The sequence below is a fragment of the Schistocerca nitens genome, chromosome 2, assembly GCF_023898315.1.
Source record: "Schistocerca nitens isolate TAMUIC-IGC-003100 chromosome 2, iqSchNite1.1, whole genome shotgun sequence".
Lineage (NCBI taxonomy): Eukaryota > Metazoa > Arthropoda > Insecta > Orthoptera > Acrididae > Schistocerca > Schistocerca nitens.
The window spans coordinates 222,033,383-222,049,629 of NC_064615.1; the positions used below are offsets into that span (position 1 = coordinate 222,033,383).

Sequence of the window (16,247 nt, forward strand, 5' to 3'; positions counted from 1 at the left end):
CCTACCTGTCGTACTTACTGCATACATTTTTTTCTACTACTATTGTTTGTTCTATTGGACACATCGTTTGTGCAGTAAGATGCGTTGTGACACACCTAGTTGCAAGTACAGACGGGTCAGAGATTTCAGCTGGATAAGCCATTGGCAAGGAAAGCGTTTCCAAAGAAGAGAAATTTGTTAACATCGATTATATATTTGTCAGGAAGTCTTTTCTAAAAGTATTTGTATGGAGTGCTGCCATGTATGGATGTGAAACGTGGACGATAAATAGTTTCGACAAGATGAGAATAGAAGCTTTAGAAATGTTGTGCTACAGAAGAATACTGAAGATTAGATGGGTAGATCAAATAACTAATGAGGAGGTATTGAATAGAACTGAGGCATCAAGGGATCACCAATATAATATTGGAGGGCAGTATGGAGGGTAAAAATCGTAGAGGGAGACCAAGAGATGAATACACTAAGCAGATTCAGAAGGATGTAGGTTGCAGTAGGTACTGGGAGATGAAGAATCTTGCACAGGATAGAGTAGCATGGAGACCTGCATCAAAGCAGTCGCTGGACTGAAGACCACAACAACAACAACAACAACAACAACAACACTGTCCTTGTCCCACCATGTAGAGCAGGGCCAACGTCCCTGTTTAGTTATTTTTTTTCTCTTTTGTTTTGTCTTTTTATACAGTATTGTTAAATTTTAGCAAAGAATGTTATGAAAGTAAAAAATTATAAATGAAGTTATTGAATTAAGTACGGGAAAAAACAGATAAGACAGTTAAAAAGAAAGTGATATTGCAGTGCCCGTGTTGTTAAGAAGAAGGATGCAGTGTTCCTTCGGACATGCTTGCATGTCTCAAGGAACAGGCACTACGCTGACTACACCCATTATGGAATACGTGAAACGTATTCGCAGTTGTGAATACGAACAACCATCAGGGAATGAGGACAGTGAAAATTTGAGTCACACCAGGACTGCGTATCCGTGCACGACGGAACATAACATCGTTCTCATTAACAACACAGGCACTGCAATATCGTGTTTATCTGTCGATACTAGGCAGCGACTTTCAATTAAAATATCCTTCCCTGTACAAGAATTACATATCTGTGTACGAGTACAGGGAGTGACGCACCAGCCCGCATCTCGTGGTCGTGCGGTAGCGTTCTCGCTTCCCGCGCCCGGGTTCCCGGGTTCGATTCCCGGCGGGCTCAGGGATTTTCTCTGCCTCGTGATGGCTGGGTGTTGTGAGCTGTCCTTAGGTTAGTTAGGTTTAAGTAGTTCTAAGTTCTAGGGGACTGATGACCATAGATGTTAAGTCCCATAGTGCTCAGAGCCATTTGAAGTGACGCACCGAACGACCACGTATGGAAGATTGGGTCTGGCTGTGAGTCGTGCACGGATAGCCGAACGGTTAAGGTGACGCTTGCCTAAAGCGGTAAATCCGGGTTCGAGTCCCGGTCCGACGCAAATTTTCACTGTTGTCACTCCCTTATACAGATTTTAACAAAGAAGGTTGGATAGCCACACCACTAACCATGAGTGGAAATGAAGATTTCAGAATGCGACCATCGAGCTCTAGCATCTTCGGTTTGTGACCTCTCATTTTAGTATAGCTGTGCTCTGCAGTGATGGTGATTTCATGAATAGCCCATACTGCAACGACCTGCAGTGCTAGTAGGACAACGTAAGGTCGTTTTTCTAAATTTACAAGAGGCCGAAAAAGCTGCATATTGTTCCCAAATGGAGTAAAAAATATTTGCTACTCAAGTGTTATAACTAATTTCTGTTATACTGGTGATCGTGTATATTTACACTACTGGCCATTAAAATTGCTACACCAAGAAGAAATGCAGATGATAAACGGGTATTCATTGGACAAATATATTATACTAGAACTGACAAGTGATTACATTTTCACGCAATTTGGGTGTATAGATCCTGAGAAATCAGTACGCAGAACCACCACCTCTGGCCGTAATAACGGCCTTGATACGCCTGGACATTGAGTCAGACAGAGTTTGGATGGCGTGTACAGGTACAGCTGCCCATGCAGCTTCAACACGATACCACAGTTCATCAAGAGTAGTGACTGGTGTATTGTGACGTGCCAGTTGCTCTGCCACCATTGACCAGACGTTTTCAGTTGGTGAAAGATCTGGAGAATGTGCTGGACAGGGCAGCAGTCGAACATTTTCTGTATCCAGAAAGGCCCGTACAGGGCCTGCAACATGCGGTCGTCCATTATCCTGCTGAAATGTAGGGTTTCGCAGGGATCGAATGAAGGGTAGAACCACGGGTAGTAACACATCTGAAATGTAACGTCCACTGTTCAAAGTGCCGTCAATGCGAACAAGAGGTGACCGAGACTTGTAACCAATGGCACCCCATACCATCACGTCGGGTGATAAGCCAGTATGGCGATGACGAATACACGCTTGCAATGTGCGTTCACCGCTATGTCGCCAAACACGGATGCGACCATCATGATGCTGTGAACAGAACCTCGTGTCATCCGAAAAAATGACATTTTGCCATTCGTGCACCCAGGTTCGTCGTTGAGTACACCATCGCAGGCGCTCCTGTCTGTGATGCAGCGTCAAGGATAACCGCAGCCATGGTTCAAAAATGGTTCAAATGGCTCTGAGCACTATGGGACTTAACATCTATGGTCATCAGTCCCCTAGAAATTAGAACTACTTAAACCTAACTAACCTAAGGACATCACACAACACCCAGTCATCACGAGGCAGAGAAACTCCCTGCCCCGCCGGGAATCGAACCCGGGAACCCGGGCGCGGGAAGCGAGAACGCTACCGCACGGCCACGAGCTGCGGACGCAGCCATAGTCTCCGTACTGATAGTTCATGCTGCTGCAAACGTTGTCGAACTGTTCGTGCAGATGGTTTTTGCCTTGCAAACGTCCCCATCTGTTGACTCAGGGATCGAGACGTGGGTGCACGATCCGTCACAGGCAATCGGGTAAGATGCCTGTCATCTCGACTGCTAGTGATACGAGACCGTTGGGATCCAGCACGGCGTTCCGTATTACCCTCCTGAACCCACCGATTCCATATTCTGCTAACAGTCATTGGATCTCGACCAACGCGAGCAGCAATGTCGCGATACGATAAACCGCAATCGCGATAGGCGTGATGGTACGCATTTCTCTTCCTTACACGAGGCATCACAACAACGTTTCACCAGGCAACGCCGGTCAGTTGCTGTTTGTGTATGAGAAATCGGTTGGAAACTTTCCTCATGTCAGCACGTTGTAGGTGTCGCCACCGGCGCCAACCTTGTATGAATGCTCTGAAAAGCTAATCTTTTGCATATCACTGCATCTTCTTCCTGTCGGTTAAATTTCACGTCTGTAGCACGTCATCTTCGTGGTGTAGCAATTTTAATGGACAGTAGTGTAAGTTAGTATGTAAATCTGAACTAAATACTTCCTTAAATGACTGTGTTAGTACACAAATATTCATGATCTATAAATACTTTACACGTTTCTGATTCGACTTGAGTAGCAACAATAGTCACGATCTACAGAATGCTACGTGTGGTGTGCAAGTTCTTAGCTTGCAATGGTAAAGTTCTTTGTTGGCATTAGCTATGTAGTGGACTGACAAGGCAGCCAGTCCACAGTGACGGGTAACCGAAAGGCACGCGTACACACACGCCGACTGGCGTTAAGTCTGAAACAGGATACGTGATGAAAGCTATAAAGAAAAGAACGGAGCTTCTCGTATACTTAACTTTAATTCATTGTGGTACATTTCTCTTGATAATACAAGTGAGACTCTCTCCAGATATGGTTAATGGCGCCTTGCTAGGTCGTAGCCATGGATTTAGCTGAAGGCTATTATAACTGTCTCTCGGCAAATGAGAGAAAGGCTTCGTACGTGTAGTCGCTAGCAATGTCGTCCGTACAACTGGGGCGAGTGCTAGTAAGTCTCTCGAGACCTGCCGTGTGGTGGCGCTCGATCTGCGATCCTGACGGTGGCGACACGCGGGTCCGACATGTACTAATGGACCGCGGCCGATTTAAGCTACCACCTAGCAAGTGTGGTGTCTGGCGGTGACACCACAAGCTATGCGAGTTCTCATTTGTGTTATTCTTATGGACGTGTCTATCTGTATTCTTTGTGTAATGTGATCGATATTTTGTCAGCACGTTTTTGGAAGCCTGTCCAATGACTTTTATTTTTGTTGCCTTTATGCATCGTGTGTCACGTGATTGTGTTTAAGTTACCTGTAATCATTACAGTACAGAATAATGTGTTCAGCGGATCCTCATTTTGCACTCATTCTTCAGAATAGTGTCGACTGGCGGACTGTTGCAGGATATTGGAGAGGTTCGAGCGGTGGGTAGCTCCAGAAAGCGCGAAGCCGCGGCTGACGTCCTACCTGGGCGCGTACCGACAAGGAGCCGAGGTGCCCAGCCAGTGCAGACCACGCTACGAGTGCGACAGCGAAGTGCTGGGCCTGCCCAGGGGCAGCCTCCTGCAGCAACTTCTGTAGCTGCCAGCTGCACTACGCTGACGTCCAATCCTGCGGCCTACTACCAGCGCCTCCAGATGTCCAATCCATGCTGGTCTCCCAACGAGCGCCGATAAACGTAACCTCTGAAGGCCAGCTTCTGTAGCCCCTAACATCGATTTCTCCAGGGACTTACCTGCAGGAGTTTCTCGCCTCACTACATCTGATACTGGACCTCCATAACATAGTCTCCAGCAACAGACATCAGTGACGTCCAATGCTGCCACGCCTGTGGTGTGCAAATACAATTGTTTGGAATGGTTACATCATGGCTGGGATGTAGTGATCGCAGTATTGTTAGTAGTATAAATACTCTGTCTCGATTGCACAGTATATTTATCAACGTACGACCAGTTTGAATGCACGAGGAGTATTCAATAAGTAATGCAACACTTTTTTTCCGAAAGCAGGTTTCTAATACACCGTAATATTCCCCGCTCGTGTAGCCACGAACCCTAAATTTCAACATTATCTACGTTCAATGCAATGGACTTACGCTACCTTACTGTGTGTCGGCATGAGACCAAACTACTGGTTGACATCGGACCCAACGTCCTGCTGCATCAATAAAGTCCCCATCATCCACGTATTGCTCCCCGCCGAGTACATTTTGGGCCAAGCAGATGGAAGCTTTTTCTGGTCTTCTGTTAGGCGGTGAGGAACCCAGTGGGATCACACTTTTGGTATCCCTATTGGTGGACGGGTATGTCAGCGCTACCAACAGAGACGTCCAGTTGCGCAGCGAGGTGTTTGTGATCCGTCGATCATCTCGTTCCAAAATACCAGGAGTCACAGTTGTGTGGTGTTTTCTGGCACGCGAGAGATCGGACCTGTCTGTGCAACCTTGTTGTGATGATGACAGACGCTTCGCCCAACGACTCACCGTGCTTTTGTTCACTACCAGGTCCCCATAGACATTCTGCAACCGCATATGAAAATCTGCGATGTTCTTGTTTTCCGTCAGAAGAAACTCACTAACAGCTACTTGGAACGCTTCTCCGCTACAGACGCTATTGTGGATAGCGCCACCATCTATCGAAACTTCGTGACACTATTGGGGCTGAAGCGGGAATATTCCACAATGTCCCACAAAAAATTTCGCACTTTTGCAACCGAAATTGTCCGAGAAAAAGGTGTTGTATTAGTTACTGAACACTCCTTACATTGTTCACCATCATCACATACAAAACGCTTGTCTAGGAATAGCAGTGAATGAGAACACCTCTCTGCAACTTACGATATTGGCAGTTTACATGCTATTCGTAGGGAGTCACTTTGTGTTTGGTGCATAAGGAAACTGGTTATGCGTCAGTGAAAATATTTCGTGGTCGATACATTTCTTTTATACACTGCTAAAAACTATTAGCCTTATCCATAGATCGACTGTAGGAGCTCCTGTCTCGCTGGAAGACTGTGGTTATGTCCCCCCTGGGGTATGTTTGTACGGTACTAACACAGTGGAGCCCCTACTATATCACGAGAACAGGGCACCGTAGCAGCAGATATTATGGTCACACGCGACGGCTCCCCATTTCTGCCACCATCACTCATTGCGCAAAGGTGCCACTGATATTTCCACAACCAGGCATGTGATGTTAAAGAACAGCAATACGTCTACCACACAGTCCCATGAGCGTCCTTCCTAAGACAGTATCTCGAGTGCTTTGTAGATACTTGCTGAGTTGACGACTTCAGCGCATCACAGGGTCCAACTTTCTATGCACAAATTATGGAGATTATTTTCTCTAATACAGTCAGTAATACAGGGATTCACACAAAGCGTAGCTGTATATGACACAGCTACATTTATATACACACATTGACATTGTATTTCTAGTTATAGGTCCGTGCTGCTGCAAAAGTTAGATTGTCTTTATTTAAAAATATTTGCCGAAGTACTGTTTGTTTTAATTTTAAAGTATTCATGATCAGAAAGCTTATATTTTTGTAATTAGGGCAAAGTAAAGAATAACTACAACGAGAAAAGTGACTGCTGAGTTTGGTTACTTGCCATATAGCGTGTTCTTTGCTCACAATAGTTCTACGTGATTTTTTTCATATTTTCTGGCGGAAGAGGCCCCTGACGATGGCATTAGTTTGTCCAAAAATTTTTCAGTAAAGACAGATAACAGTTCTTTGTGGAACGTCGTCTTCTTCCACTAGTCATGGACCGATAAAAATAAAAGTGAGTAGTTTGGGCAAACTTCGATGTTGTATAATGCAACAGATAGCTAAAATATATATGCATACTTTGGATGCACTGTATGAGCGTGACTGACAGTTTCAAAATGTCGCTCGATACTAAAAAAAACACATCTACCTACTAATAAACTGGTCGTGGGACACCGCCATACGGTACCATTCTTTGGATGTCCTGTGTATGCTTAGTGTGAAGTGTACGAAACCTTGTCTGTCGCCTAACAGCTAAACGACGTTGAGATCTACTTTCTAATGTTGTGTTTAGCTATGAAATGGTAAATGAAATATCTGGTCGACACAAATATAATCGAATGTTCGTCCTTTTATTTATTTATTTATAAATGCTTTATTTACTGATTAATTAATTAATTTATTTATTTGAAGATGTATTTATTTATTTATTTTGTGTGTATAAAATGTACAAGAAATAAAACTTTTTATGCAAATAAACAATAACTGAAAAATGCTTTTTTGTGATAGACTAAATAAGACATCACCTCACAGGAAAAAATGTTTTCACAATACAAATTCACCATGTCGAAACTCTGTTTTAGTTGAGTCATAACTTACTGTTGAGCCAGCTTTCTTGTTGCGGCTCTGTTTGTTAGTCTGGAACTACTTTTGACCAGCAGATTCAAGAGTTGTTCCATGTGACAAAGTGCTTCTAATGTGCCACACACTTATGGGGTATTGGAAGTACCTGAAAGTAGACGAAAAAATCTTTTTACTGTAAATAGATACAAAAGCAAATACCAATTTACAGGGTAGATTCTAAAGTCTTAATTTGTTAACATTTGGTGAATCAATATGTTAAAGCTGTTAAACATGTGTTTTAACTGGAAGAAGAAATGTCTAAGAATGTACACCTCGAGCACATCATTGTAGAGAAGTGAATCATTGACCGTGGGTAAACTGGGAAAGAAGATGTTGTTTCAGATGGAAACTAAAAGTTAAGTGGACTGATGCGGTAAGAAATGAGGAGCGTCACCACGGAGTCGGCGAGGATAGGGATGTGTAGAAAACACTGGAAAAAGGGATATGATGATAGGACGTGTGTTAGGGCATTAGGGGTAATGGAGGACCCCGTAAACATCGAAATTTCAGGGTAATAGAGGAATTATACACACAAAAAGTAACTGTTAGATGCGACACTTACTTTAAGATGAAGAGATTGATCATACGAGAAAAAATGGTGGTGGTTCGCTTCAGCCAGAAATAATCCAGCACCCTAGTCAGGCTGGAGGCGTAAGATAAACTAAGGTGAAAGTGTTCAGTTATGTCGCATGTTGCGGCATAAATGCATTTTTTCTTTTTTGTTCGCTCAATAAAAAAAAAGAAAAGAAAGAAAATAGGGCGCACCAGGAAGGAATTATCTTAATAGGACGGAAATCGTCAGATATGATGCACATGTACAGGCAAAAAAAAAGAAAAGATACAATATCAGAAAAATTGAAAGTTTATTCAAGACAAAGAGCTTCACGAACTGAGCATGTCAATAACACTTTGGTCTGCCTCTGGCCCCTATGCAAGTAAATATTTAGCTTAGCACTGATAAGTAGAATTTTTGGATGTCTTCCTGAGGGATGTTGTTGTTGCTGTGGTCTTCAGTCCTGAGACTGGTTTGATGCAGCTCTCCATGTTACTCTATCCTGTGCAAGCTTCTTCATCTCCCAGTACCTACTGCAGCCTACATCCTTCTGAATCTGCTTAGTGTATTCATCTCTTGGTCTCCCTCTACGATTTTTACCCTCCACGCTGCCCTCCAATACTAAATTGGTGATCCCTCGATGTCTCAGAACATCTCCTACCAACCGATCTCTTCTTCTAGCCAAGTTGTGCCAGAAGCTCCTCTTCTCCCCAATTCTGTTCAGTACCTCCTCATTAGTTAAGTGATCTACCCATCTAATCTTCAGCATTCTTCTGTAGCACCACATTTAGAAAGCTTCTATTCTCTTCTTGTCTAAGCTATTTATCGTCCACGTTTCACTTCCATAAATGGCTACACTCCATACAAATACTTTCAGAAACGACTCCTGACATTTAAATCTATACTCGATGTTAACAAATTTCTCTTCTTCAGAAACGCTTTCCTTGTCATTGCCAGTCTACATTTTATATCCTCTCTACTTCGACTATCATCAGTTATTTTGCTCCCCAAATAGCAAAACTCCTATACTACTTCAAGTGTCTCATTTCCTAATCTAATTCCCTCAGTATCACCCGACTTAATTCGACTACATTCCATTATCGTCGTTTTGCTTTTGTTGATGTTCGTCTTATGCCCTCCTTTCAAGACGCTGTCCATTCCTGAGGGATATCGAGCCAAATTCTGTCCAGTTGGCGCGTTAGACTGTCAAAATCCAGATATGGTTGGAGGGCTCTGCAAAACAGGGAGCAAAATATCGTCGAAGTGCAGCTGCGCTGCAAGGGTGCCTCGGATGACAGCCGAAGGGGTGCTGCTACGAAAAGGAACCGCGTCCTAACCCATCACTCCCGCTAGGCGGGCCGTTTGGCGGGCGACATTCGGGTTGGTATCTCACCACTATCCGAGTCGTCTCCAGACAGGTCTCTACAGATCATCGGGTCTCATTTTGAAGCAGGGCTCATCACTTCAGACAATCCTATCCAGTCAATGATATTCCAAACCGAAGACGTGTCTGGAGACGCCGTGGACAGCACTGAAATTCCGACCTGATTGTTGCCCGCCATATGATACTCTGGGGTGTCAATTCATTTCACAGTAGGACCCCTTCGGTTGTCACCCGCGGTAGCCTTAAAGCTCTGCCGTACGTTGACGATATTCTACACCCCGTTTTGTTGCCATTCATGACAAGACAACCCGGGCTTACATTTCAGCAAAATAATGGCCTCCCACACACGGTGAGAGTTTCTACTGCTTGTCTTCGTACTTACCATACCCTACCTTAGCCAGCAGGTCGCCAGATCTCTCCCCAGTTGAGCTTATGTGCAGGGCCCTCCAACCAGCCTGGGATATTGAGAGTTTAACGCGCTAATTGGACAAAATATGGCTCGATATCCTCAGGAGGACATCCAACAACTCTTTCAGTTAATGCCAGGTCGAATAATTGTATTGGGGCCATCGGTGGACCAATGTTTTACTGACTAGCTTAATTTGTGTCGCTCTTTCTCTTGAGTAAATCATACAATTTTCCTGAAGTTGTAATCATTTGTTTGTCTGTAATGTACATCACATCTACCGATTTCCGTCCCATTCGGATAAGTTCTACGTGGTGCGCCGTTTTCTTTTTCTTATTTATTTTTGTCTTAGAGTGTAGTAGCAACTATGATTAGGTAAGTCAGAAATTCTACGTGTACGTTTTTCTAAGACGTTCATCCAATACGAAGACGCGTGTAACCAGTTCCCAATATCTCTGGTAATCCATCAAGGAAAGTGGGTCTGCAAAATGGTTCAAATGGCTCTGAGCACTATGGGACTTAACAGCCATGGTCATCAGTCCCTTAGAACTTAGAACTACTTAAACCTAACTAACCTAAGGACATCACACAACACCCAGTCATCACGAGGCAGAGAAAATCCCTGACACCGCCGGGAATCGAACCCAGGCGCGGGAAGCGCGAACGCTACCCCACGACCGTGGGTCTGCAGCCTGACACTAAGTACTTGAATAATAATAACAAAATCAGCGGCTGTATTTGAATCCAACGTCGTTTATTCTCTTTAACACGGGCTACCAGTTGCGACACCAAATGGTGTCATCTTCAGGCCACAGGCATAACCTGCCATCCACAATCGTTTTCATGTGCAATGAACAGAATCGTATGCAGCGGGCCGAAATTAACCGGATTCCGTACTCCAAGCTTGGAGTTCCAGTTGTTGTCTGACCGTGCTGCGCTTGTTATTGTCACACAAGGCACGGAATCCAGTTAATTTGCCCCGCAGCATACGATTCTGTTCACTGAACATGGAAATTGTTTTGGATGGCAGGTTGTGGTTCGGTCCTGAAGATGAGACCATTTGGTGTCGAAACTGGTAGCATGTGTTAAAAAGAATAAGCGACGTTGACTTCAAATATAGCCGCTGGTTTTGTTAGACTCTAATATATTTGTAAAACATGCATTTCGACGTGTCAGTCATGTGACTGTTGATATGGAATCCCAATTTCGGTGTCATTCTTTCGAAGTAGTTGTTACAAATACTTATAATAAACGAAGCTATAGTCACAAAATGTAAGTTAGTGACTATAAGTACTACTCCGAAGTCCAGAAGGATCGGTTCCCTCACCGAAACGTGAAAGGAGCTTAGCGTACCGAAGGAAGAGGTTGAAATCATGTATTGCTTTAAACCATGTGTGTTCCTGCTGCTGAAATATCACAGGCTGAAACACAGTATTGCGTCAACAAGGAACAGCTTTCTCACACGGTTTTTATCTTCCAAAAGGACCCATAGCGAAAACTGTTCGCAAGCCCTTCGCCAAATTTGAACACAGAAGAACAGTGAAGCGTTCCAGCATGCATACGATACTCAGAAGCCTCACAGATGTAGCACACTTCCACCTGATGGATTCGTGAATAAACAGAACTGGTGATTTGTGGGTCCCGAAAATCAGCATTTGTGTTAAACGAAACCACTGGTTGGACTGTGGTAAGTAGCAGAGGCACTATCGGGCCTTTTTTTATGCGAGAATCGATAACTAGTGAACGTTACGTAACATTTTTGGAACGGTTTTTCACCACAAAGCAGGCACCGAGTTGTTCAAGCAAGATGGGTCCTGTCCACATTGTGCTGAAGAGATAATTCACTTCCTTGATGAGTACTTCAAGAAAAGAGCTACTGAGATGGACCACCCCAAATTTACTGGCGCAAACATGGATTGGCCTCCATTTTAACGTGATCTGGTCCTTTGTGATTACTTTTTTGTGGGTGGCACTGAAAGACACTGTCTACTGCAACTATCCCACCACGCTGGACCAGCTTGAATCGTCGAGCTGTGTGGAAATTGAATTTCCGTTGAGACATTACAAGATGACAAATTATGTTGTTTGTTTGTGCCAGTTCTCTACTGTGAGCGGTGGACCTCTTAGAATACATTGCGAAACAATGTTCTGATGGAATTATATTTTTATAGAGACGTATGAGTCTCAACTTTATCTTAGATAAGGATAGAAGCTGAAGTAATGAATTAGAATTTGTGCCAAGTCCGTGAGGTTCTCTGAGGCACAATACCACGCTGATGTAGTGATTATCAATCTGCCTAGTAAGCTCGAAACTCGTGTTCAAGTCCAGGCCTTGCTATGAATTTTAATTAATTATTTCAGCTTCTATCCTTACCGAACATTGTGAAACAACTGCAAAGACTGCTTGCAGAGGAAGAGTTTATTTATGCGTCGTGACACTCTATGTACAGCGCACAGGGCCATAGGTTAGCAGCTTTTGTAAATAGTATTTCGAAACTTCTGCATAAAATTCTTATGACTTTTCCTACAAACATTTTTTTCCATCGACCTATGTTTTTATATTTCTTTTTTTTATCAGGTAGTCCTTTTCCGGACACACTGTAGTTAGATTTAAGCACTACGGGCCGCGACGGCAGTTATAACTTTCTGTCGGTGTTAAGTGTGTCAAGAGGAGCAAGCTGACGGCGGCTTCCATACGCAGCATAGGTAACATAGCACCATCAGCTTCAAAGACCTCCCCACAAGGAACGAGAGTTGATCGAGTTTTATGACGTAGAGTTCACGTTCTACAGGAGTTTGTAGCATGAAGAGCTGAGTAAAACAAGTCAGATTTTTACTTCGTGGAGAGGAATGTGGCCATTGACATGTAAGACCGCGGCCTGCATCACACGCAATACTTGGAAGATGCCATATTCCATTGCTTCGGTTTGAGTTGAAGCTCCTATTTTGCGAGTTTTATAACTTACGTCCCATGAATTTCATATCACCAGCACATCAAAAACGCATTCTTATATGTACGATTTGTTGTAATAAAATGACTAAACTCGTCATATTAGTGATTAAAGAATTTAGTATTATATCTTCCGTGTTTTTAAAATATCCCAATTCATCGGAACGGCACATGGAAGACTTGTCAGAAACATTCGTTAGTTAATGTCCGTTGCTGACATGACGACAGTTAAAGCCTTGAGATCCTAAAATGAAAGACATGGACCCAATTTCGTAAGTTTGCTGTAGTGTAGTGGAGCCGTGGAACTTGAAGTATGAAGGAATACCTTCGATTCCAGTTATGTGAAAATGTTTTTTTTATTAACCTTTGCGTTCTTAAAAGATTCTGCGACTTTGATTTAATAGATTTATATTCTGTAACATATAAGAGTACTCTATCAGAAATGAGTTTGTTCGATTTTGTGAACATGATAGGGAATTCGGACCAACGAACTGCAGCTCTGCTTTGTACACCACAGCTTGATTTGATCGCAATTCAGTATTCATTTATTCATTCAAAAAATACACACGCATGTACGCTCATGAATGTACACACACACACACACACACACACACACACACACTTACATGAAATGCAGAAAATACTTTTCTGACTTTATTTACAAGAAAGCTTGCTCTGCTAGCAGTGGGATACTTCGCATTTTCTTGTACAAAGTCTCATGTTTCACACGTTCTAAAAATTCTGCTACTAGGTAGAAGCACTGATATAATATAAGTTTTAGAAAAAAGTGACAGTGATTAAATAGTTGTAATTTTTATCTTATGTGGAAGACTGCTGTAAGTTTGCACCGCTTTATTTGTAATCGAAGTTTTAAAAGCTGATGTACTTACTGAATGAACATGAAATTTTTCGTTTTGCCTTAGGATATTGAAGTATTTATCTACAAACAAAGCAACATGGCTAGGAGATGGACAAGAGGGGAAACGTGCGCTAACGTAGCAGTTCTACGCCGTTCATTTTCGTAAACAAACTGTATGATTTGAGAGCCGGATACAGCAACAACTGCCTCTGGAGAACATTGCGATCGGAAATCATGAGGAGTACCATCTCTTTTCTAAGCGGGCACCGACCAAGATACAAACGAAATCTGGCATGTTTTCAGATGAGGTACCCATGGCTTAGCAGATAACACTAAGTAGACGAATACGTAGTCAGTTAGTTAGTTACTTAGATGTTCCATGGCTCATTTGAACGATCGAAATGACGTGTAACCAGTCAATTTACAGGGTTTGTATCCATAATTAGTGTCAACATTAAGGAACTCATTATTATTTTCAGTTCTGCTCATGCAACTACACTTATTATTGTTACTGTTTACCTTTTGTTTTACTGTCTACCAGTTTTTATTTAAAAATTCGCCAGTGGAATAGAAGGAATTGTCCAGGAGAAATTATTTTAAATTCTATTTAAAACTTGCTTAGCTACCTGTCAGACATCTTACGTTGTTGGGCAAATGATCAGAAATATTTTTTGTTCCGTATTGAACTCCTTTCTGAGCCAGTAACAGCTTTAACAATGGGTAATAAAGGTCATTTTTCCCTCTATTGTTATAGGTATGCAGACTGTTCTTCCCAAATTGTGATGCATTATTTACGACGAATTTCACCAGCGAAAATATGTATTGTGACACCACAGTTAAAATGTCTATAAGTGATGAGTTACCCCAGAAAATTATGCGACAAGACATTATTGTGTGAAAACATGCAAAATATGTCAGGAGATTGATACATTTATTTCCAAGATTTAAATTGCATGAAGAGGAAAAGTAGCCAAGCTAAATTTTTTTCAGAAGCTCAGTAATTTACTTCTGCCAGTTCAAGTTTTCATCAATATGTACACCAAAAAATTTAGAGCTTTCTATTTACTGACTGCTGATCATGTGGTACATCAATAGCTATTCTTACTTTATTTGTTATACAGAGCTGAATGTAGTATGATATTCTCAAACCTTGGATTCTCAAAACCCGTTTTCAGAGAACTACTTTATAATTCTTTGGAAAATATCATTCACCAAATCTTCTGCTGTTTTCTCTCTAATGAGTTTCATTATAAAGTTAATATAGTCTGCAAAAATACCAATTTTACTTGTAGAATGTTAAGTGGAAGCGTATTCAAATGTACAAGGAATAGGAGTGGACCAAAAATTGAACCCTGTGGGACTCCTTTCGTGATTATTTTTTTTCCCCTGTCACTGAAGTTTTCTACCTTTACTACAGTGTCAGTGTCGTTCAGTAGAGCCTTTTGGAGTCTGTTTGTTGAGTATTGATTCAAATTGTAATTGTATCACCGGCATGGTCAAGATAGAGTGTCTAACAGAGGATGCCACCAGTGCAGAGACGCCTGCCTGAGGCGCAGACCGGGAGAGCGCCATGTGGCCGGACTTCTTGCCCAGGTCTGGGCCGGTGTGAGCTCCGTCACGGTTCTTAGGGCCATCAACACCGGCAGACACGCCCAGACTGCTCACGACACGTCGCGCCCAACAGCCGCGACCAATGGGCGTTACGGCACGAGGGTCGGAAGTGTGTTTTTGGCCGACAGCCGTATCTGTACGGAGACCACCCGGGGTGTGGCCGGTTACACAGGCACCTGAAAAGAACGTGTTGAAACTAACTACTGCCAGACTTCAGAGAAGCACCAAGACGTGCTAGAAATCGACAGCTTCTCAGATCGACCACATTTCTAGTTACACAGCTGTGCAGTAAAGCTGCGCCACCTTGAAAGCAGCGTGAAACAAGCATGAAATTGGTATAAAGTGTACTACATGCTTGGGTATGTAAGTGGTTACAATATCAGCACAACTGCATAATGTAAGTAGGAGTAACACCATCTACAAGGTGTATCATAATCAATGGTTGAAGTTGAAAGTACACGATACTAGAAGCAAAAAAGTCTCAGTGAACATAGGGTCGAAAATGTATACCTTTAGAGCTACGAGCAACTTTTCATCTTCGATACTGTGAAACAAATCTCTTCTACTGCAAGTTCTTTGCTTTCCATATTTTGGTAAGTGGTAGTATGTGCTCTAAAACGAGTACGTTAAAAGTTACGAGCACTTGATCATTAGAAGAATTGTGTTTCAAAGTAGCAAAGATGAAAAACTGGTCATAGCTCTTAAGTAATGCATTTTAGAGCAAGTGTTTACTGGACTTTTTTTCTAGTTTTGGTCCATACTACCACTTCCCAAAATATGGAAAGCAAAGAACTTGCTGTAAAAGAGATCTGTTTTATAGTATCGAAGATGAAAAATTGCTCGTAGCTGTTAAGGTATGCATTTTCGACCCTATGTTTACTGAGACATTTTTGCTTCTAGTATCGTGTACTTTCAACTGTATACGTTTACGCCATTAATTATGATACATCCTGTATGTTCTGTATACAAGGAAAGACTCTGGACCGTATTTCTCGTTCAGAAATCACATTTTAATGGTGATTGTTTATAGGAAGATCGTGATGTGCCTCGTGTAAGAAACAGGAACGTCTATCAGCACTTGTCGGAATGGTTCAAATGGCTCTGAGCACTATGGGACTCAACTTCTGAGGTCATTAGTCCCCTGGAACTTAGAA

At 42.5% G+C, this 16,247-nt stretch overlaps 2 protein-coding genes across 2 annotated transcripts in view; one reads left to right on the top strand and one right to left on the bottom strand.

Annotated features, from left to right (window-relative positions):
• The window catches only part of LOC126235942 (uncharacterized), an 84,064-nt gene extending 77,610 nt beyond the window's left edge, over positions 1-6,454 (top strand). The window contains exon 5 of the mRNA XM_049944911.1: positions 4,342-6,454. Coding sequence (XP_049800868.1) covers positions 4,342-4,519 — 178 coding nt within the window. The 3' untranslated portion in view covers positions 4,520-6,454. The remainder of the gene's footprint in view (positions 1-4,341) is intronic.
• An 835-nt stretch (positions 6,455-7,289) lies between these two features.
• LOC126235943 (cytochrome P450 6k1-like) overlaps positions 7,290-16,247 on the bottom strand; it is a 170,449-nt gene continuing 161,491 nt past the window's right edge. The window contains exon 6 of the mRNA XM_049944913.1: positions 7,290-7,436. Within this exon, the coding sequence (XP_049800870.1) occupies positions 7,417-7,436 (20 nt within the window). The 3' untranslated portion in view covers positions 7,290-7,416. The remainder of the gene's footprint in view (positions 7,437-16,247) is intronic.